The 25111-nt window shown below is 46.0% G+C and overlaps 1 protein-coding gene across 6 annotated transcripts in view; it reads right to left on the bottom strand.

The window, feature by feature from the left end:
- PTPN3 (protein tyrosine phosphatase non-receptor type 3) overlaps positions 1-25111 on the bottom strand; it is a 124972-nt gene that overhangs the window by 17979 nt on the left and 81882 nt on the right. For all 6 annotated transcript variants that reach the window (XM_017498546.2, XM_017498549.2, XM_017498550.2 and 3 more), the window contains 6 exons: positions 24813-24989; positions 14680-14866; positions 14457-14534; positions 12853-12909; positions 10942-11098; positions 8949-9109 (listed from right to left, as the gene is read on the bottom strand). In XM_017498546.2, the coding sequence (XP_017354035.1) occupies positions 8949-9109; positions 10942-11098; positions 12853-12909; positions 14457-14534; positions 14680-14866; positions 24813-24989 (817 nt within the window). The remainder of the gene's footprint in view (positions 1-8948; positions 9110-10941; positions 11099-12852; positions 12910-14456; positions 14535-14679; positions 14867-24812; positions 24990-25111) is intronic.

Below are 25111 nucleotides of genomic sequence, written 5' to 3'. Positions count from 1 at the left end.
AGACTATTTTACTTTGGTTATTTCTGAATTATCTGAAGTACTGCAATGAGAACTGTTATTTTTAATTTCAAATGACTAAAGTGAGAAAAAGAAATACAACAAAAGAAATCTATTTATAAAAAGTACAAAATTTTTACAAAAAGCTAGATGAACAAATCAAAGTTAAGGTTGTTTGGCCTTTGGAAAATCTGACAACACACTCATATTTTTGTTTGCTTTGCAAAGACTAACACTGAATAGGACTGAAGCAATTTAGTAGAAACACAATTCAAACACTTCGTTTCTTAAGAGTTGGTTTTTGGCCAGGCACAGTGGCTCAGGCCTATAATCCTAGCACTTCGGGAGGCTGAGGTGGGCAGATAGCTTAAGCTCAGGAGTTCGAGACTAGCCTGTGTAACATGGCGAAACCCCATCTCTACTAAAATATAAAATTTAGCCAGGTGTGGTGACATGTTCCTGTAGTCTAAGCTACTTGGGAGGCTGAGGTGGGAGGATTGCTTGAGCCCAGGAGGTGGAGGTTGCAGTGAGCCAAGATCATGCCACTGTACTCCATTCTGGGTGACAGAGGAAGACCCTGTCTCAAAAAAGGAAAAAAAAAAAAAAAAAAAAAAAGAGGTTTCAAGTTCCTAGTTTTTTTTTTGAGACAGAATCTTGCTCTGTCACCCAGGATGGAGTGCAGTGGTGCAATCTTGGCTCACGTTGCAACCTCCACCTTCTGGGTTCAAGCGATTCTCCTGCCTCAGCCTCCCGACTAGCTGGGATCTGTGTACAGGCATGCGCCACCATGCCTGGCTAATTTTAATGTTTTTAGTAGAGATGGGTTTTCACCATGTTGCCCAGGCTAGTCTTGAACTCCTAAGCTCAAGTGAGCCACCTGTCTTTGCTTCCCACAGTGCTGGGATTACAGGTGTGAGCCACCACGCCCAGCCTCAAGTTCCTAAATGCACTGGCTCTTCTCCAGGCCCTGTGGGCTGCTTGGCAGTCCGGGTATGAAACACTGCTCTGAGAAGTGGGAGGGGCAGAGTGGAAAGTGAGTGTGGGGAACACAGGTATGTCTTTCTGGAAGGGTCAGGGATGGAACGCAATGAGTTAAGGCTTTGTGATATTGGCCAGAGTATGAGACACATTGCGTTCCATCCCTGACGCAATGAGAATGAGAAACTTCATTCTTTTTTCATTTTCCAATTCATTGGAAAAGTAAACAATTTGCTTTGGTTATTCCTGGGCTGAAGAAGTGGGAGGCAGACAGCAGCTCCTGGCTACAGATTCCTTAGACTCTGTCCTAGAATGGGAGCCACCAGGAAGCTGAGAGGCAGGGTCACCGGGATACAGAATGACAAAACTACTGAATTTTATGAAAAGTCGTTAATTTTTATGTCCTAACATCCTTTGTTCTCATTCTATCAGAGTACAGTTATAAAGAAGCTCTGAAACTAAAGGTAAATTATAAAAAGATTGGCTAGGAGGGGTTGCTAAGGAACAACTGGATTGAAATTACAGTATCAATATCACCAGCTCTGGCCTCCAAAGACAAACAATTTGAATGGTGGGAGTGGATGCTCTCCAGTGTGGTACGGGGAGATGGATCAGACGACTGGGTTTTTTGGCTTAAATATTTCTTCTTGGAATAAGTCACCTACTATAATATTAGAGAGGGCATCAGGTGGCTCTAATCTCCTCATTCAACCTAAGATGTGCAGTCTAGTCATATCCCTCAGATGAGGGCTTCATACACCCAACTGGCTCTAGCCAGAGGATGTGGGCAAGACCCCGCACAGTGGAAGCAAGAACTCCATCAACTCTATGAACAGCAAGAGGGGAATTCCTGAAGGCTGAGAACCCAGCAAGGAGGAAGAAAACGGGAAAAGGACAGGAAAAAAAAGGGGGGCCGGGAATCAAGGAAACCGTGGGTAAGGAGACAGCAAAGAGCAGAAGCAGACTGCGTTTCATACCCTCCACAAAAACCTAGAGTTGACTCCAGGGAACCAAGTTTCAAATGGCTGTTTCCTGTATCAGCCACTATGGCTGCTATCTTTAGGAAGGCAAGAATCTCATTTGTTCACTGCCATAGACCCCAGGCCAGCACTGTGCCGGGCACATACTAGGTGCTCAATAAAAATGTGTAGTGTGAAGGAATAATGGGGATCTGCTGCTTTCAAAAATGGGTGTCAACCATGTGAATAAAGCATGCCAAGAGAATTTCAAAGCAACTTCAGCTTTCTTGGACATGTGCCCTATAACTAAGCTGAGGGTAACTCATTTTTCACTAAATCCCCACCCCAAGAGGTTGTTTTCCTAGTATTCCTTGGTAGACAAATTAACAGTTCACTACTCATGGGCAGCTCATCCACATGGGGAACATCCCTATTCCTTCATATCTGACCCAGCCAGAGGGCAAGATAAACCATCTAGAGGGGTCTTGGAGCTTCTACCTACCTTCCCAGCAAGGTCTGCTAAATTGAAATCATTGCTAGTAAACTGGGACCTTCTCCGCTTTCATGCACAGTCCCAGACGCAGAGTCTACTGCTGGCAAACCTAACAAGTATTCTTGCAGAGTCCCTTTCAGACAGATACACAACAAAGTGTTATGGCAGCACTTCCTTTAGGTGGGCTGCTGGCACTTGAAATGTAAATGCTGCACACACAGTCATTCCAAAGCCCCAAGTTTTCTCTGTGTATCCCAGACACATTAAACTGATGTTTTCTTTTCTTAAAAAAACAAAACAAAACAAAAACTATTTGGAAAACTGTTTTTAGAAATGCAATCTTTTGGGCTGGGCATAGTGGCGCATGCCCGTAATCACAGCACTTTGAGAGGCCGAGGTGGGCAGGTCCCTCGAGGTCAGGAGTTCTAGACCAACTTAGCCAACATGGTGCAACTCCATCTCTACTGAAAATACAAAAAATAAGCTGGACAAGGTGGCGCATGCCTGTAGTCCTAGCTACTCAGCAAGCTGAGGCGGGAGAATCGCTTGAACCTGGGAGGCAGAGGCCGCAGTGAGGCGAGATCACATCACTGCACTCCAGCCTGGGCGACAGAATGAGACTCGGTCTAAAGGGTTCTAATCTTGAAGATACAATTGCTCTCATTAATTTCTACAGGTGTCAATTTAAACTCCTCATAAAGTTTACAGCTCCCTCTGCCCTTCCAATGCACCTTTTATAATTGTAACAGGAGCCAGTCAGTAACTGGTTTTGACATTAATGGCTATCTTCTATAATGGGCAATGTAGGAGTAAGTAAACACAGGAGTCAGAAGAAAAAAGATGGTTTGTGGCTTTGGTGAGGATAGTGGATGCTGGAGTGAAGGGGCCGGGTATCTGAGTCTGACATGACCTTCGGTGGTCTCTTATAGCTACTGCTATAATCCGTCAGCTGAGGGAGGCAGGCATTCTCTTGTCTTCCTCATTTTTGAGGTCTTAATAACAATGGGCAAGGAGGCAGGGAAGCTGTCAGTCACTGGATGGAAACGGACACAGGGATCCTTTGTTGTTGGGAAGCTGGTTCTCAAAAGGACAGGTTAGCATTATCACTTAGCTTTTATTTAGGAAAGTCTACACCAAATACGGACCCTGTCCTTTGCTTAAGTGGACACTTCAACTCAGGGAACATGTGGATTAAGCTGCAAGTTTTTCTTAGGAACAACCAAAAACGTGATGGAACTGATTAATTCCCTGAAGGTGGAGAGCTTCCTGGAAGTGGTAATTCTGGGGTCAGTGTGAACCCAACTCTGCTCCTTGACTTAAGAGAAAGAGGAACACCCTACCCTGGTTACACAAAGAGTATTTAGGCAGTTTGGGGCCAATCAAAATTGCCACCAAACTGCTCCCACTGATGTGGCTCATACAGCGTGGCTACCAAAGGGAAGGGCTAATGGAGGAGGACAGGGTGAGGGCTAGGTACACGCAGCAATGGTAAGGTGCTGCCAATAAGCTCAATTTTTTTATTTTTATTTTTTAGATGCAGTCTTGCTCTGTTGCAGCCCAGGCTGGAGTGCAGTGGCATGACTATGGCTCACTGTAGCCTCAACCTCCGAGGCTCAAGCAATCCTCCTGCCTCAGCCTCCCAAATTGCTGGGATTACAGGCATGAGTCCCAAAGTGTTGTTATGACAGGCATGAGCCGCTGTGCCTCGCCTAGATATTTAACATCTATTCTAATTGTGGCTCTATCTCTGACTAGTCGTGTGCCACTGGGCAAGGCCCTCAGCCTCTCTGATTCTCATTTTCTCCATCTATAAAAGGGTGATCCTAATCATGCCGCCATATCAATTTCACAGAACTGTTCTGAGAGTCAACAGAGACAACATATGTGCACCACACTTGCTAGGTTCCAAAGTGCTACAGAAATGCTAAATATTAAGTGTGATTTTATGACAGATGGGACCAAAGTCTTTCTGGAATACACTTGTGATTGTTTACTGAAAGCCACAGGAGGGATTGGGGAATTCCCTTCATGAAAAAAAAAAATGCTTCAAAGCAAGCATTGATAGAAATCAGCTCTCACAGAAGGAATTTAAGGCCACCCCAGGTCAGGTCTTTTGTGTCACGGAGTGGGTGGTATGGACACTTGTGGTGGCGGGGGACTCTGTTGGAGAACAGCCCCTTCCTCTTCCTAATCCTGTCCATTGTACACCCCCATCAGCCAGGATGCCCACCTGCCAACCACACTGGAGGAGGTGGAGAACCAGAACACCAGGATTAGATGACCCAGAGCTCCAAACACAGCACAACACAGTTACTTTTTTATTTTTTTTCAGCTCTGTTACCCTGGCTGGAATGCACTGGTGCCAACATGGCTCACCTCAGCCTCCCAAGTAGCTGGGACAACAGGTGTGTGCCACTATGCCCGGCTAATTTTTTTATTTTTAGTAGAGATGAGGTCTTCTTATGTTGCCTAGGTTGGTCTCAAATTCCTGGCCTCAAGTGATCCCCCTGTTTTGGTCTCCCAAAGTGCTGGGATTACAGGCCTGAGCCCCCATGTCCAGCCTGTGGTCACTTCTTACGCAGACATTGGGTATGTTCTACAGAATCTTGGAGCTTCTATTTATAAATAATAATAGCTGTTACTTTTCATGGCACTTTTACCGCATACCAGACAACATATTAAGTATTTATCTCATCTAACTCTTCAATGGACCCACAAGATACCCAATTTGTAGATGGGGAAACAGAGGCCACTGAAGTTAGGGGACACGCCTGAGGCCACAGAGGAAGTGAGGGCAGAGCCAGGATTTAAAATCTGTCTGGTTCCATGTATCGACACAGCCTCTCAGATATTGTCTAGCTCTGATGTTCTACTATTCTAATAACCCTCGCACATCAACAGCATTTTGTACTTTTCAAAGGTTATGGCAGAGTAGCTAACAACCAGCTCTTGGGTTGGCCTCCCTGGGTTCCAATCAGCCTGTGACATTTACTGTGAGACCTTGGAGACATCACATAACCTGTCTGAGACTGTGTTCCCCCATGCCTACACCTGGCGTAATGACAGCGTCTATACGGGGTTCCTGTGAGAATTACCTAAGGTGATATCCCTCAAAGCCCGTGGCGCATAGTAAGTGCTCATGAAAGCTTTCCTTTCCTATTAGTTTCCCATTTTATCTGGTTCCCCTTTCTTCCTCTCCTCTGGCTGCTCTGTGAGACACCTATCTCGCACCTGTAACAGTGGTTTTCACAGGATGGCCTAGCCTAGGCTTCCCTGGGGGCCAGTGAAGGAAGACTGAAGAGGCTGGGCTTTGAGGACCCCACTGACTCCATCGCAGGTCACAGAGAAGAGCTGCTTTCATCTGGTTCTATATTTTGGAATTCTGCAATGATCTTATTAAAAAGAAGGGTTTCCTACTTAAGGAAATATACAGACAAAAATGAAGGAAATGTGTAGACACTGAAATGCAACCCTAAAACATATACGTTCTCGTTTCTTATGCTATCATCCCACCATAGCCTCCAAAGACAAGACCTCGGATGCCCAGCAGTGAGCCAGTGGTTCTAGTTCGATCTTCACACCCCCAGCCCCACCCTCTGGAACAGCGTGTGCATCCAAACAGGTGCTGGTCTTGTGTACAAGTATCTGGGTCCCAGCCTGGAGCAGCCCATCCAGTGGCTGTCGGGGGGCCTTGATTTAATAAACTCCCCAAGTGATCTCCATACAAGTGGTCACAGGGTCACCCTTTGAGAAACACAGGTAGGGGACAGGGTGGGTATTTATCTCTAATGCCTTTGAAAACTACTTACAATGTTGAACACTTGTCAAAGGAAATCACCTGTGGGATTTCCAATATGTAAAACACACCTCGAAGTGGAGCCACCTCAGTGAAAGAGACTTCTTGGAACACTGGCAACCCCAGCCTTTGGGTTTTCCACAGTGAGAACCCACAGCGCCTCCCTGTGGACTGTCTGCTAAACTGGAACTAGTTCTGGCGGGGCTGAAGGACGTCTATCACCTGGAGGCATCGCCCAGGACCTGCACTGCTTTGCCCAGAAGCTGCACTGCGCTGTCCACCCAGGTAGGCCTGTCTCTTTATGCTATCTGATACCCCATGAGCTTCGTCTGTGTCTGGGCTGAGATTTTCCTGGAATATGCTCCCCACCACACTTAATCCTAACCACCCCTTTAGTAATCCCGTATCTCACTCCAAGGATCTCCTGGAGTCTTCTCACCTCCAGCTGCTGCAGAACGTATATTCTGTATAACAACATCATACCCTGCCTTGGTCCTCAGCTGTTTCTGGTGATCATGATACATCTCTTCAAATATACTAAAGTTAGACTGTAAACTGCTTGGGGCCAGAAACCCCCCTCTCCTTCCCTCATCAGGGTCCTGATCTGGGGGAATACCCAAGACACACTCACTAAATCAGTGAACAAATGACTTCACACTGCCTTTCGCGTCCTCTCTAATACCAAAAAACCAGTATATGCTGAGACTGGCTTTTAAGTTCTTCCTTATTTCAATTTTGGAGTGTGTAAAAGTATGAATGAGTTTCGCTGCTCAACATGTGAACTTTTTTGCAAGGCAAGGCCAGGGGAGATAACCTCTACATTTTCTTCTTTTTAACCAAAAGCCTGAACAGCCTCCTGTAGGCCACTGAAAAGAAGGGCTATTTCCCTTTGTAGAATACTCAGTAATAGATCTATTAGTTCTACCCAAGTAATTAATATTGTTACTATCCTTTTAATCCAGACTTCATTTACACAAGGTAAATAATTTTTGTTTTATATTGTGTCAAGATGATTAACTAAAAATATTAAATGGCTGAGTGCAGTGGCTCATGCCTGTAATCCCAGCACTTTGGGGGGTCGAGGCAGGTGCCTTGCTTCAGCCCAGGAGTTTGAGATCAGCCTGGGAAACATGGCAAAACTGCATCTCTACCGAAGAATAATAAAAAAGAAATTTGCCGGAAGTGGTGGTGCACGTCTATAGTCCCATCTACTTGGGAGGCTGAGGTGGGAGGATCACTTGAGCCTGGAAGATGGAGGCTGCTTTGGCCAAGACGGCACCACTGCACTCCAAGCTGGGCAACAGAGTGAGACCCTGTCTCAAAAATAAATAAATAAATAAATAAAATAAAATAAAATAAAATAAAAAAAATGTCCTGTTGATTGTTTGGGTCAGTTACCTTTACTTTTTCACTTGTGATTTTTGCTTTCTACTGCTGTTCAATACACATTGCTTTAATGCATTTTCACATGCATTAAAAAATTAATCTTTCACTCCAAGCTTTCTGCTTTGCATTCCTTCACGTTCAACATTCCTACTGCTCCTGAATTACTTTGCAGTCACACACATTTCACAAATGTCCGAGTTCTGCTTCTTTTTCCTTTATGTGGTTTTCTAATGCATTGTTGATTTCTGTTTTTGAGTCCCATGTGAGACCCTCTTCCTGAATTTATGAACCCAGACTGTTATTTCTAATGATGATCTATTTTCTTTTGTTGACCTATTTTACGCTTTTCAATGTTATTTCTTTTATTATAGGAATGACTCTGTTTTCTTCTACTTTTAAATAAATTTGGAAGATGGGCTGGGTGTGGTGGCTCATGCCAGTAACTTCAGCATTTTGGAAGGCTGAGGCGGGAGGATCGCTTGAGTCCAGGAGTTCATGACTAGCCTGGGCAACACAGTGAGACCCTGTTGCTATTTTTTGTGTTTTTTTTTTTTGTTTTTTAAAGAAAAACATACTTAAAAATAAGAAAATAAATTTGGAAGATGAACATATTCTATTTTGGTTCTGTTTGCAATCAGTAAAACTGGTTAAAAGCTGAGTCTCCTTGGTTCCCTGTTGTTTCATAAAAAATGTCTATGTGTACCTTTCTCAACAGCCTGAATCCTGTGGATCCCAGGTTCCCCTGGGGAAGATGGGTTGGACTTTGGTTTCCTACTTGTGTTTATAGGGTTCTGGGCAACTTGGGAGGGCAGGACACTATGCCCTCATGGGATGACACTAATTGTCATCCTTGTGCCCCAAATTACAGCACAAGGCTGGGGGCAGTCAGAGAGCTGGCTCCTTCACCCACCCTGGGTTCCTCACCCATAACTGCCTTTCCACTGCCTTCCACTGCTGAGAGTTTTGAGCTTTTTTGTTGGCAGCTAAATATGCTCAGAGTCCCTCCTCCTCAGTTTCTGGCATGTTTCTCCATGACTACCAAACGTTACTAGAAGAAGAGGGTGAGCCAGAGTTCAGCGAGGGTGGCCATCCTGATCCCTGCCTGCTGCTCCCAGCCTGAGAGGGTGGCTGCCCGCTGTGCCCTGTTACCCCATGGCAAGCACAGGTCTGACCTGTCAGTCCTCACAAAGACTCAGTTGACTATTTTCGTTTGCGAAACACATAATCATCTTGACTGAGAAAACAAGGGCTCATTTCCTCTGCGGCTCAGAGGCAGGGGCAGCCCAACAGGTGACATGGCAGGCCCAGACCTCAAGATTCAGCCCCCAGGGGCTCTTACCTCAAACTGGATCAGCACCGTCCCGGTTTCGAGGCCCTTCTTTAGCTGTGCCATGGACCCCTCCAAAGTGTCCCCACCCTCCGGACACATGGGGAAAATGGGCTCAGGGAAAAGGTGGTTCAGTTCATCTTCAGACTTGAAGTCAGCAAATGAGCGGACAGCTGTAACGTACAAGACAGTGCATCTGACTTGTGTAGCAACACTTGGGTTTATCAGTTTCCCTCAAACAAATCACACCGATGACAACTAAATGCAGATGGTTTAAAACATCTTATTAAATGATTAAGCTACAGGGTAATCATTTTCACCAAAGATGCTACTTCTAGGCGAATGATTCAATGTGTGTTAATTACATAAAATGACATACTAATCTTCCTGGTTAATTTTAAATAATGGTGTTTGTACTCAAGAGGCTTTTGTCAAAGGTAGGGGAAAGGGAAAGAATGTATTTTTAAAAACCATATTGTCTCTGCTTGCTCTTTCTACTCATCCCAACTCCCCCTTTCTTTCTCAGTTTTTTAGATTTACTTCCCTAAAATGGGCATTTCCCCAGGCATGGGGGTGAGGTCCCAGGCTCTCCCTGTGACACCATCATTTCTGAGAGCTCAGTCCCTAACTCATAGCCATTTCTATGTGGGAGCCTCCCACGTGGCTATCTTAGTCCTAACACCTTCTCTGTGCTTCAGCCCTGCCTCCTTAGTACACATTCTCACTTCGTGTTAAATACAATACAGGTGAAAGCAAAGCCAGGACCCACCCCAACTTTGCACCGGTATGGATCGGAGAGATCTAGTAAGGCCTCATGGAGGAGGTGGGGTCCGAGCTGGTCCTGGTGGCTCTGGGCTGAGAGTTCTAGTGGGAGCAGAGCCAAGGCAGGAGCGCAGCAGTGTGGGGTGTGAGCCACATGTGCAAGGCAGGCAGAGACGCAGGGCCAGGGCTTTGCAGGCACAACCTTCATTTACTTCCAGTATTTTACAGCTGTGCAGGGGGTTCAAGGAACTTGACTATTATTTTATAACAACAACTATAAAGACAACAATACGATGCTCAGTAGAGGCCGTGCTTCAAACCTCTGCCCCCATCAGGCAGTGATCCAGGTGCTTTCTAGTCTAAGTGCCATTTATTTATTTGTTTATTGAGATGGAATCTCGCTCTATCACCCAGGCTGGAGTGCAGTGACATGATCTTGGCTCACTGCAACCTCCACTTCCTGGGTTCAAGTGATTCTCCTGCTTCAGCCTCCCAAGCAGCTGGGACTACAGGCACATGGCACTACGCCCAGCTAATTTTTTCTATTTTTAGTAGAGACAGGGTTTCACCATGTTGGTCAAGATGGTTTTGAACCCCTGACCTCAAATGATCCACCTGCCTTGGCCTTCCAAAGTGCTGGGATTACAGGCGTGAGCCACTGTGCCTGGCCCCAAGTGCCATTTAATCTTCACAACAACGCTGTGAAGTTGGGAGCACTGCTGTCCTCCTTCACTCCTGAGCGAGCTGAGCCACAGGCTGGGTATGTAACTCGTGCAGGGTCCCCAGCCTGCAGAGGCAGAGTGAGGAATCACCCCCGACAGTCAGGCCCTGCTCTCCTCACTGCCTCTCTGACAAAAATCAAACACATGTTAATAAAACATAACCCTATCCTTTGAGAAGGGGCTGAAAATGCAAATGTCTGCAGGGCCATGCCACGTAGGGAGTGCATGACGTGGGCTGCACTGGGCCTGGGAGGAATCAGGGGCAGGGGGCTCATGTCCTGTAGCAAGGGGGTGGGTGGTGCTGCCTCCCTACAGAAGGCTGGCCACATGGGGACAGGCCTCATGTGGGCAGATCTTCACACTTTTCAAGTGAGAAGCCAAACACAGGTTATTATCTGAAGATTCTTGATTTGCAAATGTTGGCTACAAATTCAACATTTTCAAGAGCAGATAAAGGGCTGGAGCAGGCCCGGCTTTGCTAGGGCAGCGTCCCTATGGCTCCCCCCCCAGGTGGCCATTACCTCTCCTCCTGATCACCAGGGCCAGTTCCCGTGAGTGGGACTCCCGGCTGGCTTTGATGAACATCACCACTTGGTCATGGGTGTGTTCTGAGATGTCCCGGCCATTGATTAACACGATTTGATCCCCTTCGTTCAGCTTAGGAATGCAGGTGTCCGCCTGGGTGGAGGGGAAAAGCGAGTTTCTCCTGTTACCATAACACAGTCCTCCGGGAAGAACCCTGACTCGCTCTGCTCCCAGACACTTGAGACCATGATCAGGTTTGCCTTCGCTCCCTCGGGTAGTATTGTCATTATTTTTATAACACATCCACTGCTATGAGGACATGGTAGATGGTTGTGAGATTTTTAAAGTCCTGCTCAGAATATAAGTTGTGAAACACTTCAGAATAGGGCTAAAAAAATTACTGAAGCCATTTCTCTGTGGTAGTCAACCTTCACTTATTACAATATAACTACACTGTTTCCAGCCTTTTGTTTCCTAGATGGACTGCTGGGAAGTGATTTGCCAGCTAGAGGTGAGTATTTATCTGTTGTGCAAAGGTGAAAGCTTTTGTAAGCTTCACTGCAGAGGCAAAAACCATTATGGAGGGAGGCAATGAAGTGAACAGTACAGGAAAGCCAGCCTTCTGGAATCTACAGAAACCATAAACAGTAACAAAAGGTAAATGACAACAGCTTAAGGACTGCCTCAGAGTAAAATCCCAAAATGGTTTGCTGTAAGGAGGCACAGTGACTCCTACTGCTTTAAAAAGGCAGATGATTAAAAGGTAACTGTGGAGCCAGGTGAGGTGGCACACACCTGTGGTCCCAGCTAGTTGGGAAGCTGAAGCAGGAGGATCGCTGGAGCCCAGTAAGAGGCTGCAGTGATCGCAACACTGCATTCCAGCCTGGGTGACAGAGTGGGACCCTGTTTCTTAAAAAGAAAAAAAAGGCTTAACTATGGAAAGCGAGGAACATGTTAATTTGTTTGACTGCAGTATGATATGTATAATAAGACACATGTTGTACACCCTGAGTATGCACAGGTGTACATACTCACCTGTGTATGTACACTTTAATATTTAATGAAAATATTAAAGGAAAAAATTGCTTAATATTTTATTATTTTAAAAACAATAAAATAAATTCATTTTATTTTATTTTTGAGATGGAGTCTTGCTCTGTCACCCAGGCTGGAGTGCAGTGGCACGATCTCAGCTCACTGCAACCTGCCTCCTGGGTTCAAGCAATTTTTCTGCCTCAGCTGCTGGAGTAGCTGGGATCACACCCGTGCGCCACTATGCCCAGATAATTTTTGTATTTTCTGTTCAGATGGTGTTTCACCCTGTTGGTCAGGCAGGCTGGTCTTGAACTCCTGACCTCAAGTGATTCACCTGCCTCGGCCTCCCAAAGTGCTGGGATTACAGGTGTGAGCCACTAGGCCTGGCCTAAAAACAATAAATAAAATTGAAAGAAAAAAGCAAACACTCTTCTTAGAAGGCCTACCCAGAGGGCAAAGGGGGCGCTGGTGGAAAGGTCGTGAGAAGAGGCATGGGACCCACGTGTCCCTTAGAGTGAGCAGAACAGCAGACTGCCTAAGTTTCCTTCTCCTGAAAGGACTTCTCAAAATTTAATGTGCACACCAATCACTCAAAGCTCTTGCTAAAAATGCAGATTCTGGTTCAATAGGCCTAAGCTGGGGCCAGAGATTCTGCAATCCTAATGAGGTCCCAGGTAACATGGGTGCCATGGCTTCAAAGACCACACTAAGCAGAAGGTTCTAGAAAACACGGGGATGTGTATCTAACTTGTCTATCTACATTCTTTGCGGCTGGTAAAAAAAAAAAAAAAAGAAACAGGACACAGAAACAGAAACCTGTCAGAATTAGGGAAAAACAAATATGAGAAATAACATGGAACGTGTTTACTTACAGGTGATTCTGGGTTTATCCTTGATACCACAAGAGGCATCTTTTGATCCACTCCTCCCTGTAAACATTGTAAAGTAAAACAACAAAAAAAATTTAAGTTAAAAATAATACTTAAATAGCTCACAGCATCAACAACACATAGGTACCAACAAATGTGAGTCTTTGGTACAGGGAGGCCTCAAACTTCACTATGACCGATTCAAATCACACGTCATTTCAGAAATAGGCCTGACCCCTCTGGATCCAGCAGGCTGACCAGGACTCTGTTCAGAAGTCACCCTCTGCCATCCCCACAGTCCATGAACTAAAAGATGCACTCAGAGAGGGCAAGCTCCTCCATAAAAACGCAGACACCCTCGGGAGAGGTACTCCACACGTGTCTTATGAGTGCTGCTGAAAAAGGGCACTTTCAGCAGAGGCGAGTGAGGCCTGGGAAAGGGGCACACCCCGTGAGTGCACTCCTTCACACAGCTGCTGGGGCAGATGAGGCTGTGCATGACGGCAGCTGGGGGGTCGTGGACCACCTGCCCTCACTCTGTCCTAGAGTAGGGGGTGAGTAAATGCTTCTGTAAAGGGCCACAGAGAGGCTTTGTGGGAGTCAGAGCTCAGTTGCAGCTGCTAATCTCTGCACCCATTAACCCACCAGTAAACAAATGGGTGTGGCTGTTACCGAAAAAACTAGTTACAGAAATAGATGGGATTTGGCCTATGGGTTCAGTTTGCAGATCCTGCTTAAAGGTGTCGGGAGGGGAGTGGTGGTTGAACTTGAATTGTTTTCTCTTATCAGCTTTAGCAATGCTGAGGGTTTCTTTTAATGGCATTCCTGAAGCAGCTAGATGTATTTGCCAACTGTGTGCCCTCATCTCTCAGAGCCTCAGTATTCATTTGTAAAATGGGTTTAAAATGCTGACCTTACTGCTTGTTATCAGAACTGAAGAAGGTGCTATGAAACTAGTGCACAGTCAGTGCCAGGCACAGAGCAGGAACTTGGCACTTGGCATCTGCTAAGTTCACATTAAAAAAAACCTCTCAATTCTAGGTTGGGCGTGGTGCTTCACGCCTGTAATCCCAGCACTTTGGGAGGCCAAAGTGAGTAGATCGCTTGAGGTCAGGAGTTTGAGACCTACCTGGACAACATGGTGAAACCCCATCTCTACAAAAAATATTTAAAAAATTAGCCGGTGAGGCAGGAGAATTGCCTGAACCCAGGAGGCGGAGGTTGCGGTGAGCCGAGATCGCGCCATTGCACTCCAGCCTGGGTAACAAGAGCGAAAAAAAAAAAAAAAAAAATTAGCCGGGTGTGGTGGTGCATGCCTATAGTCCCAGCTGAGGTGGGAGGATCACCTGAGCCTAGGGAGGTCGGTGCTGCAGTGAGCTGTGATCGGGTCACTGCACTCCGGGTTTGGGCAACAGAGTGAGATTTTCAAAAAAAAAAAAAAAAAAGGCCAAAATACCCAAACCAAACAAAAACCCAACTCTCAATTGGGAGGGTTGAAACAATTTCCTTATGTAGCTTAAGAATGTAGCACATTTCTACTGAAAATTAAAAACTCATCAAAAGATTGCTTCACAGCATAAAGCTTCCTTTATAAATACACAACATACCTTAAGATTAAATCCAAATTTTCCATCTTCATCTGGTGTGATACGGATCAAGACTAAGTAACCGTCACCATTATCATTCTGGAAAACGTTTGAAAGTGGTCATTTACATCACATCTCTCTCCAGCAGTTGGTGATAAGAGATTTTCATTTAGTCAGAGCTACTCAGCTGCCCACAAGGGGCCTCGAGCTTGGGTGGGTCACCTGGCCACCTGCGCCTGCTCACCTTGTCACAGTAGTACTGGCTGCCGTCCTCGGTGGAGCCCCCTTTGGTCACCCTGTGGAAGTCATCTAAGAACTGCTGATCGACGCCATCAGGTGAGCAGGAGCCTGGAGCATTTGAAGATGGAGACACAGAACTGGATGACTTCTGGGTCAGGTAGCTTTGTGCTGGATTGTTCTCGGATAAACTCCTTCATCATGGGGAAGGAGGAGATATTAGTAACTGGGTTAAAATTTTATTAGAGCAAACACTACTGATGTAGGGGCCTGGCACTTTAGGGCCATATGTTTCCCTGGAAGCTCAGCTGCACAGGTCATCAGTGGGATCTGGGCACACCCACGGCCCACAGACCACCCCTGCCCGCACCTGGCCTAGACAAGGTCACATGGTTTTGGGGAAAAGGGATAGGAGGCAGGGTGGATCCAGGAACTGCTGAAAACTCCACTCCCTTCCCTGCTGCTTTAGAAGGGTGACAGGGAAATGTGCCCAGCTACTCTGGTGGCTTCATTAGTGAACCAGGCTCTGCCAGGCAGGCTCACGCAGATGCACGGTCCATCCCTTCTGAAAGCTTTTTTTCCTTCTGTCTCATTTCTGCTGATGGTTCTGCTTCATAGGACTCTTGCCTCCTCAAAGGAAATGAGACTATTGTGGATTCAGGAGATTTATATTATTCCTAGTCGGCATGATTTGCCTGTGACATCCATTAACTGCCATGCTGTGATCATCTTTAATTTTCCTCTATCTAATATAGTTCTTCTGTATCGTAGAGCTGCACTGTCCAGTCTGGTAGCCACTAGTCACATGAGGCTACTTAAATTTAAATAAAGACAAAAAGCCTGCCATACTCCACATGCTCACTAGATCCATGCGGCCAGGGGCTCCTGTATTAGCCAGTGCAGTTAGAGAACATTTTCCCCACTGTAGGAAGTCCCGCGGGACAGTGCTGTCTTAAGAGAATTACAGATGATGAGAACTGAACAGACCGCTGTGCTCTTTTGCTCTAACTCCCGGTTTACAGGTGAAGAAACTGAGGTCAGAAGAGGCTGAGTAACTTGCCCGGGGTCACAGAGCTTCCCCCTCACTTAGCAGACAGAAGACTGACTGATACGTGTCCTGAGCTTTTCTTCCCCCTCCAGGCTATGCAGAGCCCATTCCCAAGACCCCCATTTCTAACCTCTCGAGGTCACAAGGACTAGCCATCCTCACTGTCACTGTACAGGATAGGACCCTTAACATCTCTGCATCACCCACACCAGCCCCTTCCAGAGTCACAGGCCCAGCACAGACACCTTACAGAGCTGCTGAATATGGTGCTCTCCTACATTCTAAGACTCTGCCCCATCCTAACTTCATCCAAGGGGAAGTGAGAAGAAAATCACAGAGACCAAGTCATTCAGTGAAACCCAGACAAAAGACAGCTGCTACTGCCTCTCTCTCGACCTTTATTTCCAGCCCTTACCCAAGGATTTTTCATAAAATTGGTGCTTCTCTTTCTCCTAATGAGTTCAAATGAGCTTAATTTAAATACAAAATCTGTATCATATTCACACAGAATGATTCATAATCAGAATCTATTTGAATAAAATATTCAGTGACAGACCACTGGAGAAACACAGCTATACAGAGGACAAGAGTCTGGCCTTACGGTGTTCAAGTTGCTGGTTGTGGGTAGGGTGTTATGGATGGGAAGGCATTTCAGAGACAGAATATTTTGGAATTGAAGTTGTACACAAGTTTTCGGACTGAAAAAGAATGACTTTCACTTACGTAAAAGGAAGCTTTAAAAAATTGTCCCCAAATACGGCATCTTTGCTAGGTTTCATTGTTTACAAGAGCATCACCTAGTGGCAGAAAGGGCAACTGCTTGGCATTTACAAAACAAGTTAAAATGGTATTTCCAGTTCTTATTCTGTCTCTCTCTCCCCCTTTCCCTCCCCTCCCCGCATCCACTCTTTTTTCTTTTGAGACAGGATAATTCTCTGTTGTCCAGGCTGGAGCGGCGTTTTGTGACCACAGCTCACTGCAGCCTCGATCTCTGGGCTCAAGCGATCTTCCTATCTAGGTCTCCCGAGTAGCTGGAACCACAGGCATCCACCACCATGTCCAACTAATTAAAAAATTTTTTTGTAGACACACGGTCTCACTATGTTACCCAGGCTGTCTAGAACTCCTGGTCTCAAGCAATCCTCCTGCATTGGCCTCCCTAAGAACTGGGATTATAGGTGTGAGCCACCATCCCTAGCCCTGTTTTTCTTTTTGAATTTAAAACTCAATGGTCTGTCTAATCAGCTCATGGTATTAAATGACAACAGTACCACTACTATTACTACTGCTGCTAGTACTAATACTATATTCCAGGCTTTTTATGCTCTAACCTGTTTTCTATCTAAGCAGGGTTGGAGGGGTTACCACTATTACTACTGCTGCTAGTACTAATACTATATTCCAGGTCATTTTATGCTCTAACCTGTTTTCTATGTAAGCAGGGTTGGAGGGGTTACCACTATTACTATTACTACTGCTGCTAGTACTAATACTATATTCCAGGTCGTTTTATGCTCTAACCTGTTTTCCATCTAAGCAGGGTTGGAGGGGTTACCACTATTACTATTACTACTGCTGCTAGTACTAATACTATATTCCAGGTCGTTTTATGCTCTAACCTGTTTTCTATCTAAGCAGGGTTGGAGGGGTTACTCTTAGTCATTTATTTCAACAAATGGCTGATTTTTAGCCTGCTCAACTGTGTACAGAGGTGCTTTGTAGTACATCAAGTGGTGATGTTCTGTTCAGTGTGCAAGATGGACAGACAGACAAGGAGGAGGACATCAAATGAGGAGCTGCAATGAGCAGGTGGCAGCTGGACACAGCACAGGGTGGCCAGGGGTGAAGGCACCAAAGCCCGGGCGCCTCCTCCATCCTCTGGGCAGAATGCAGTGCAGCTGAGGAGCATGGGGGAGCTGCCCTGTGAATTCCACAAGTGAAGTGAAGAAAGGGGCAGGATGAGGGATGCAAAAAGATGGTGAGAGTGGGACAGAGCCAATGACTAGGGGAAGGAAGGAGTAGAAGAGGTTGGTCCCTGAGGCAGGAAGGGGAGACACTGTGGAAGAACCCACGTGGGATTGACAACACCCTGGTTTTCTTGGGGAGAAAGGGGCAGAGACAGAGAAATATGAGACACAGACTGACCACCAGGCAGACAAACAAATATTCACCCTCCAGAAAACACATGCTTCCAAACTGTAGCTCTCCCTAAACCCTAGAAAATTACAAAGACCTCCCCAAACCCTGCCTGTCAAAGGGGGCAGAGTCTTGCTCTCCAATTGCAGTGTGATGGAACAGGGGCCCTACTTTGGGAGCTTCTCAGGGTCAGGAGACCCTAGCACTCTTTCTATTCCTCTCCTAGTGCTGGGGAACACAGGACCAGGCACATAGGGAGTGCTCAACTGAAATGCTGAGTGAATGAAGAATAAAACCTCTTGGCAAAGTACTAAGAAGATCACCTGAGGTGATTGGGTGAGTTACTCTAAAAGAGCAAGGAATGGCTGGGCATGGTGGCTCATGCCTGTAACCCCAGCACTTTGGGAGGCCAAGGCAAGCGGATCACGAGGTCAGGAGATCGAGACCATCCTGGCCAGCATGGTGAAACTCCGTCTCTACTAAAAATACAAAAATTAGTGGGGTGTGGTAGTGTGCACCAGTAATCTCAGCTACTAGGGAAGCTGAGGCAGGAGAATTGCTTGAACCCAGGAGGCGGAGATAGCAGTGAGCTGAGATCGTGCCACTGTACTCCATCCCGGTGACAGAGAGAGACTCCATCTCAAAAGAGAGAAAAAAAAGTTATCATAATAAAAAAATAAGAGCAAAGAATATACTCAGGAATCTAGAAGCTCAGGTGCAAAGAGAAGGCGGGTTAAATGGTTCTCAGCATCTGCAAGATCAGAGCTTCTGAGAATGTGCCGTGCACACGAATCACCTGGGGTCCTGCTAAATGCAGAGTATGATTCAGCAGGCCTGTGCAGGTCTGAGATTCTGCATCTGACCAGCTCTCAGGTGCTGCTGCCGCTGCTGCTGGCCTGTGGCCACAGCTGGAAAAGTGCGGGCCTAGAGGAACGCAGAACAGTTCACCCAGAGGGCACAGTTTCTTCTGAATAAAATTCCTGGAGAAATTTCCCACATGGCTCCTTGCATAAGGGTCCTTGAGTAAAAGAAAGAATGCTGTCTTCCAATACACATTTTTGTGACACGGAGACAGTCTCCACAGGAAACAGCTCATCAAGGGCACAAGATCAAAGTGGCAGAGGGAATATGGTTCGGGTATGGTGCTTTCAGAGCTTTCAGTCTCTTTCCTGGTGGAGCAGCAGATCATGAATCTGTCCTCTAGGCTTCCCCTACAGATATCGGACACCTCACTGGCAAGAACGCACTTACTAAACCTCAGTCAATTCGTCCCCGAATTCTCTGAGAATTTCTCATTGACAGATGCCCTGCAGGGGCACCTACCACACAGTCCTGCTCATGGGTGATAGTTACCAAACTTATCAAAGTAAATATGTTTGAGTCTTTGGAGTACAATAAATATGGTGTGATGTTGCTCACGTGATATGGACACATGATGTGGAAGCAGCAAAGCGGGCATCTCATTATGAAAACTTAGGAGTTTGTATCCTGGGGCCCCATTTAGTTTCATATAACCATCTGTCTATTAATCTGTTCCGTCTGTCCATCCATCCATCCATTCATCCATCAACATCCATCCCTCCATCATCTAACTGTCCATCCGTCCAACCATCCATCCATCCACCCATCCACCCACCCATCCATCCAAATAGTCACTGAATGTCTATTAAATGCCAAATAACCACGTCAGGTTTTAAGGAAGAAGAGCTGAACAGGGCACTATCCCTGCCCTCAAAAAATTCATTGTTCACAAGAGAAGAAATACAAGTAATCAGATAATATTATCATGCTACAGTGGAGATGCTCAGATGTCTGGGATACTGTATGAGGCCAGGAGAGGCTTCCTGGAGCAGGTGCACTTCAGCTTGAGTTTGAAAGATGAATTAATAGGAGTTTGAACAGGTAGTCAAGTGGGAAAAAGAGGGCATTCTGGCAAAACACTTAAAAGCAGCAGCACAGGTCAAGGGAGGAAACGTTGAAAAAGTGGAGAACAGGTATTGAAGCAGGGAGTGACCTTCTTGGATATGTATTTGAAAATGATAACTTTGCTATTCTTATAAAGTATGGTGTGGAAGGAGGTGACACCAAAGACGGGGACAGTTTGGATACGACTGAGCTAGACAGTGCAAGAGACAATGGTGGCTGCAGCGGGGGGGAGTGCAGTGGGGATGGCAGAGGAGTCAAACGCAAGTGATGTCTGGGAGGTAGAATTAACAAGGTGAGAAACAGCATAAGGACAGTGAAAGAAAAAGAGGAGTGAGGGACGACTGATGTTTCCAATAGGTGCAAACCTGTAGTATTGAAACAATGCCCTCCCTTACCAAGACACAGGAACAGCCATGGGCTGGACACCAGCCAAGATGAGGAGCTGAGATTCGATCACGTTGGGTTTCGGGCATTTGAGAGACGTCCACATGCAAGTGGGCCCAAACAAGAAGGCAAGGTTCAAGGAAAAGGGACATAAACGCTCTGAACAAAACGCCAGGTGTCCTCCGAGGGGGACATGCAGAATGGTAGGCAGATCCCTCCTGCACATTCAGAGTGGTGCCACCCTCTAGAAAGGCTCATCCGCACTTGGAGAAGGGTGGTTGTGAGGGTGACGGGTGGAAAGTGGCTATAGTGGAATTGTCTATCTTAAGGAACGGTAACCAAGGCTGGCAGGTGGAACTGGGAACAGACACCATCTGTGTTGTCCTGAGAGTTCAAGGCATGAACTTTGATGCCGGGTCAGTGTCAAGGAGGCTTCCAGCACAGCTGGGGAAGAACAATCGGCACCTGGGCTCTCTAACAGAGCACATTGCTGCACTGTAGGGGACTCTCCATTGCTGGCAGGGTGCTCAGGCCTGGGGGACTCACAGTAGGGTTGGGGGAGTTCCTATCCTGCCACCAAAGCTGAAAAAGGGGATCTCCTGGGCTCCTTCCAATGCAAACTTTTTTTTGTTGTTTTTTTTGAGACAGGGTCTCACTCCAATGCCAGCCAGCCTGGAGTGCAGTGAGGTGATCATAGCTCACTGCAGCCTAGACCTCCTGGGCTCAAGTGATTCTCTCAACTCAGCCTCCTGAGTAGCTAGCACTATAGGCATACAACATCGTGCCTGGCTAATTTTTACACTTATTGTTGAAAGGGAGTTTTGCCATGTTGCCCAGGCTGGTTTTGAACTCCTGGGCTCAAGTAATTTGCTCAGCAGGATTACAGGTGTGAGCCACTGTGCCTGGCCTGCACAGAAGTTATGAAATAAAAAGCAATGGCTGCCCCATATCCCATGGAAGAAGGCAGGCTCTAAGGAAGCAGGCCAACGAACGGCAAAGAAGTTACGCAGGCATGAAGCCCCCTCCACTTGGAGGGGTGTCATGCTGCTGACCCATCAAGACAACTGTGGTAAAACAGCAACCAGAAAGTTTTTCTAATACAGCTCTAAACTGCTCTAAAATCTGTTTCCCCCAGTTCCTGTTCTGCATGTCTCTTTTTCTTTAGGGAACATTCTCTGCCTTTTATCTGGGTGGAGGGTGGTAGGTTTTTCATTTCTGCCATGAAGGAAACTAACTTCTCTGCAGAATTTGGTCTTCAATCAGAAGCAAGGAAAGGAACACACAATGGCTGCTAGAACCTTGGGAGCAACAAAAAGAGTGCAGCCTACTTGGGCACAAAGCAAACTGCCAAGGATTCATAACTATAATCATAAACTTTGCTGTGCTGCTATAAATACGGAGCAAACCAGTGAGTGACTCATCTGCTAAGATGGCACGCAGGCAGCCCGAGCTGCACCACTCTGGGTTTACAGCCAAAACCTAATCGCTCTTTTTCTTTCTTTCTCTCTTTCTTCTTTTTTAAACGAGTACAGAACATCACACTTAATTCTTCTTAAAAGGAATCCTCCCCACTGTCTGTGATATTATTTATCTGATTTCTCTGACAGAATGTTTCTTTTTGCCTAACACAAATCTGCTGTATAAAACATGTCAAACACATTTCTTAAACATTTTGCAAATACTCACAGAAAGTCACCAACAGGTTTTTTTTTCTCACCAAGTACAGACCAGTCTGCACTTCTTACCTGGGGCAATGGGGGTCCCCAGGCCCTCGGGAGGGCCAGCTGCTTCTGAAGAACCAGCACAAAGCAGCTTCCCACCAGCAGGAAGAGGTCTCCTACCTAACAGAGGTGATGGAGGGCTGCTTTTCTAGCTGTTCACCCCACTTACAGAGCACAGCCACTAACTTGACCCCCTGACATGACTACTGTCAGTGCACCTGGCAAAACTCCACAAGGAAGCCTGACTTGAACCACCATTATTTGCTATTCTTAACATTTAGCTGCAAGATAAAAAAATAAAAAAAGATTCTTAACATTTAGCTACCCCAAGATGACACATTTTAGAAGGTCTCATGGAGGGGTTTCAAGAAGAATCACTGTACAATGTATAGGAGCAAACAGGCCCAGAAGTCACTTACATCAAACAGTGCTTGAGGGAGCGAATTTGAAATCTTACTTAATTTTAGTGAACTGAAATGTAAACAGTCCTACGGAGCTGGTGGCTCCTGTATTGGACTGTGAACGTCTAGATGCTCCGCAATTCTGTGATGGGAACTGCAGACCACAGGAGGAACATCTGATGTAGGACACGTACTGTTCCTAAGCCCCCCTCCTCCTTTCACCAAAGCGACAGAGCCCTGGAGTATGGCAGCATAGTCTGATAATGTGCTACTTGCCTAGCTGGCCTGGAGGTTCCTGAATAAACCTGTTTAATTTGCTCTGGTGACCCCCTCAGTGACCAGCCAAGGATGTAGAAAGTGTGCTGCTGGACTCGGGAATGAATGCAGGCCCTCTCAAGTGTCCACTTGTCACGGGACAGAATGCCTCCTTCCCCACCTGGTACAGACTGTATAAAGACATCAGGGGGTGCTGGGCTGCAAGGGCACTCAGAGGCTACCCATCTGCCCCATGTCACAGATGAGCAGCTGGGTGAGAGGTGTGGAGCACCCAGACGGCAAGCAAGGTGATGACTCCAAACCTACTCCCACATGAATTCTGTTTGAAAAATGCCCCTCTCACTTGTAGATATTCTAGGGGGTCATTCCACTTTAAATGAATGATGGAATAAACGTGTTAGTCTAGATGAGTGCTGTTGACAACACTTTCTGCAATGATGAGAACAGGCTGTTTCTGTGCTGTCCAAGATGGAGGCCACCACGCCTGTGTAGCTGCCAGGCACTTCAAATGAAGCTCGTGTGACTGAGGAACTGAATGCTTACATTTCACTATTTTAATTAATTTGAATAGCCACCTGTGGCCGGTGGCTGCTGTACTAGATGGGGAGGTCTAGATGCTGTACTATTCTGCGATGGGACTGAAACCACTGCAGGAAGCTCTGACGCGGCAGGCGTGAGTGGGCTTCCCTGCGCCCTCCAACAGTTCCCTAAACTGGTTTTCCTTTTGCCAAAGCGGCAGAGCCCCTGGTGCAGACTCAAAATGGCTCCAGTCACACACGCCCGCACTCCTGCCTTGTATTTCTAGGTATGCTTGTGGTTTGAAAAGCTACGAAGTCACACAAAGGAACTCACAATCATCCACCTCGGCCCTGACAAAGGGGCAGCAGGCTGCCAGTTGGAACAAGAGATAGCGAGTGTTTAACAAAAGCATCATCCAAGATCAGGTCACAGGGAAGGAATGACCACAAGGATTATTTAACCAGAGGTGTTAAGAACACAGATAAACTGGAAACCATGTTTGCTGTGGGCAAGGACAGAGGAGAGGTAGCACCCTTACACATACATGGGAAGGAGATTTGCAATTTACCCGTGAATGCCTGGAGTACAATCAGGATGCATTTGATGCTTTCAGCCTACTAGCTACAGTGGTAAAAAAATGTACAGATTAACTAAAGTACCTGCTTGCTAATTCTCACTGTTAGGGGAGGCATTACCTTTCTATATTCTAGACATAGTATGGGGTTAAAAGAATAGATATGATACCCAATGACTATGGTTGATTTCTTAGCAGCTGATCCTTTACTATCATGCTTTAACCTAATTTATACTCTTACCTACTTAAAAAAATGATTTGAGATAGTTTACCCCAAAATATACAGATACATAACTATGAATCCGTTAAAACAATATAAAAAAAAAAAGACCCATATAACAAAGGCAAAGGAGGAAGAGAAGGTACTATGTAAGAAATCTGGGCTGAGGGAGGTGAACACAAGTGAGCATGTTGTGCAGCTCTGAACTCCCTGGCCACCAAGGCAAAAAGGGAAACAAATGGGTTAAATGTATCTTACTGAATAACAAAAGCATTCAACCAGGCTTTTAGGACAGACATTTTTTCTGGCCTTGAGCTAGAAGGGAAATTTGTCACATTAAAAAAAAGGGGGCGAGTGGGACATAAAAATGTAACAAAAATTTGTCAAAGAAAGTCAGAAATGTTCTAACATGTTTGTTTCTTTATACTATTAATTGAAAACAAAACCCCTCAGAACCCTGTCATTCAGAGAAGGCTTTTAGAAGCAAGCATATTTCCAATGATTTGAAATCATATGATGGTAAAACTTTAATAATCTAGAGAAATCACAGTTAGCACGGTCCTAGAGTCTCTACCTCTAGAATACGGAATGATTTACACTGGGCTTTGCTTGTGACTTGGAGAGGAGACTAATTCAAGAGACTAACAAGTACTCAGCGAGAAGAAGGTCTTTGCCGTAGACAAAAAAAAAAAAAAAAAAAAAAAAAAAAAAAAAAAAAAAAAAAAAAAAAAAAAAAGTACACACTCTAGACCCCCGGCACACAGACTGTCTTCCGGGTGAAAAGGTAGAGTCTGATTTATGCTCTTATCCTGGCAGAGGGCACACTTGGCTGTAGGCACCGGCTCTTGGCTCCTCTCAAATGGCAACCCAGACCTGAGCAAATTCCGCAACAGCCAAAAAGCAGATACCAAGAAAAGAACACAGAAGTTTCTTACTCTTGGTGCAGGCTTCGGTTCTGAGAAACTTCAGAATCGCTGTCTTGCGGGGCCAGAGAGCCCTTGTATGTGTAAAATACATCTTCCGTTTCCGTGATGTAGGTCATTTCATTTGCAAGGTTGTCTGCAGAAGAGTGGCGTGGCTTTCGGATTTCGTGCCGGAGCCGAGGACTTCGCCTGGGCGGGGGAAATGTTGAGTACAAAGTGTTCAAGGCAAATTCCACTTAAAAATTTTATTAGAGACCAGTGACCTTTGTGTCCTGACCTTTCTAAGGATGCCTTCCTTGGCTGAGGCTGAC

This window comes from Cebus imitator, unplaced genomic scaffold (assembly GCF_001604975.1).
Source record: "Cebus imitator isolate Cc_AM_T3 unplaced genomic scaffold, Cebus_imitator-1.0 Scaffold244, whole genome shotgun sequence".
Lineage (NCBI taxonomy): Eukaryota > Metazoa > Chordata > Mammalia > Primates > Cebidae > Cebus > Cebus imitator.
This window is presented reverse-complemented; position numbering and strand designations above follow the sequence as displayed.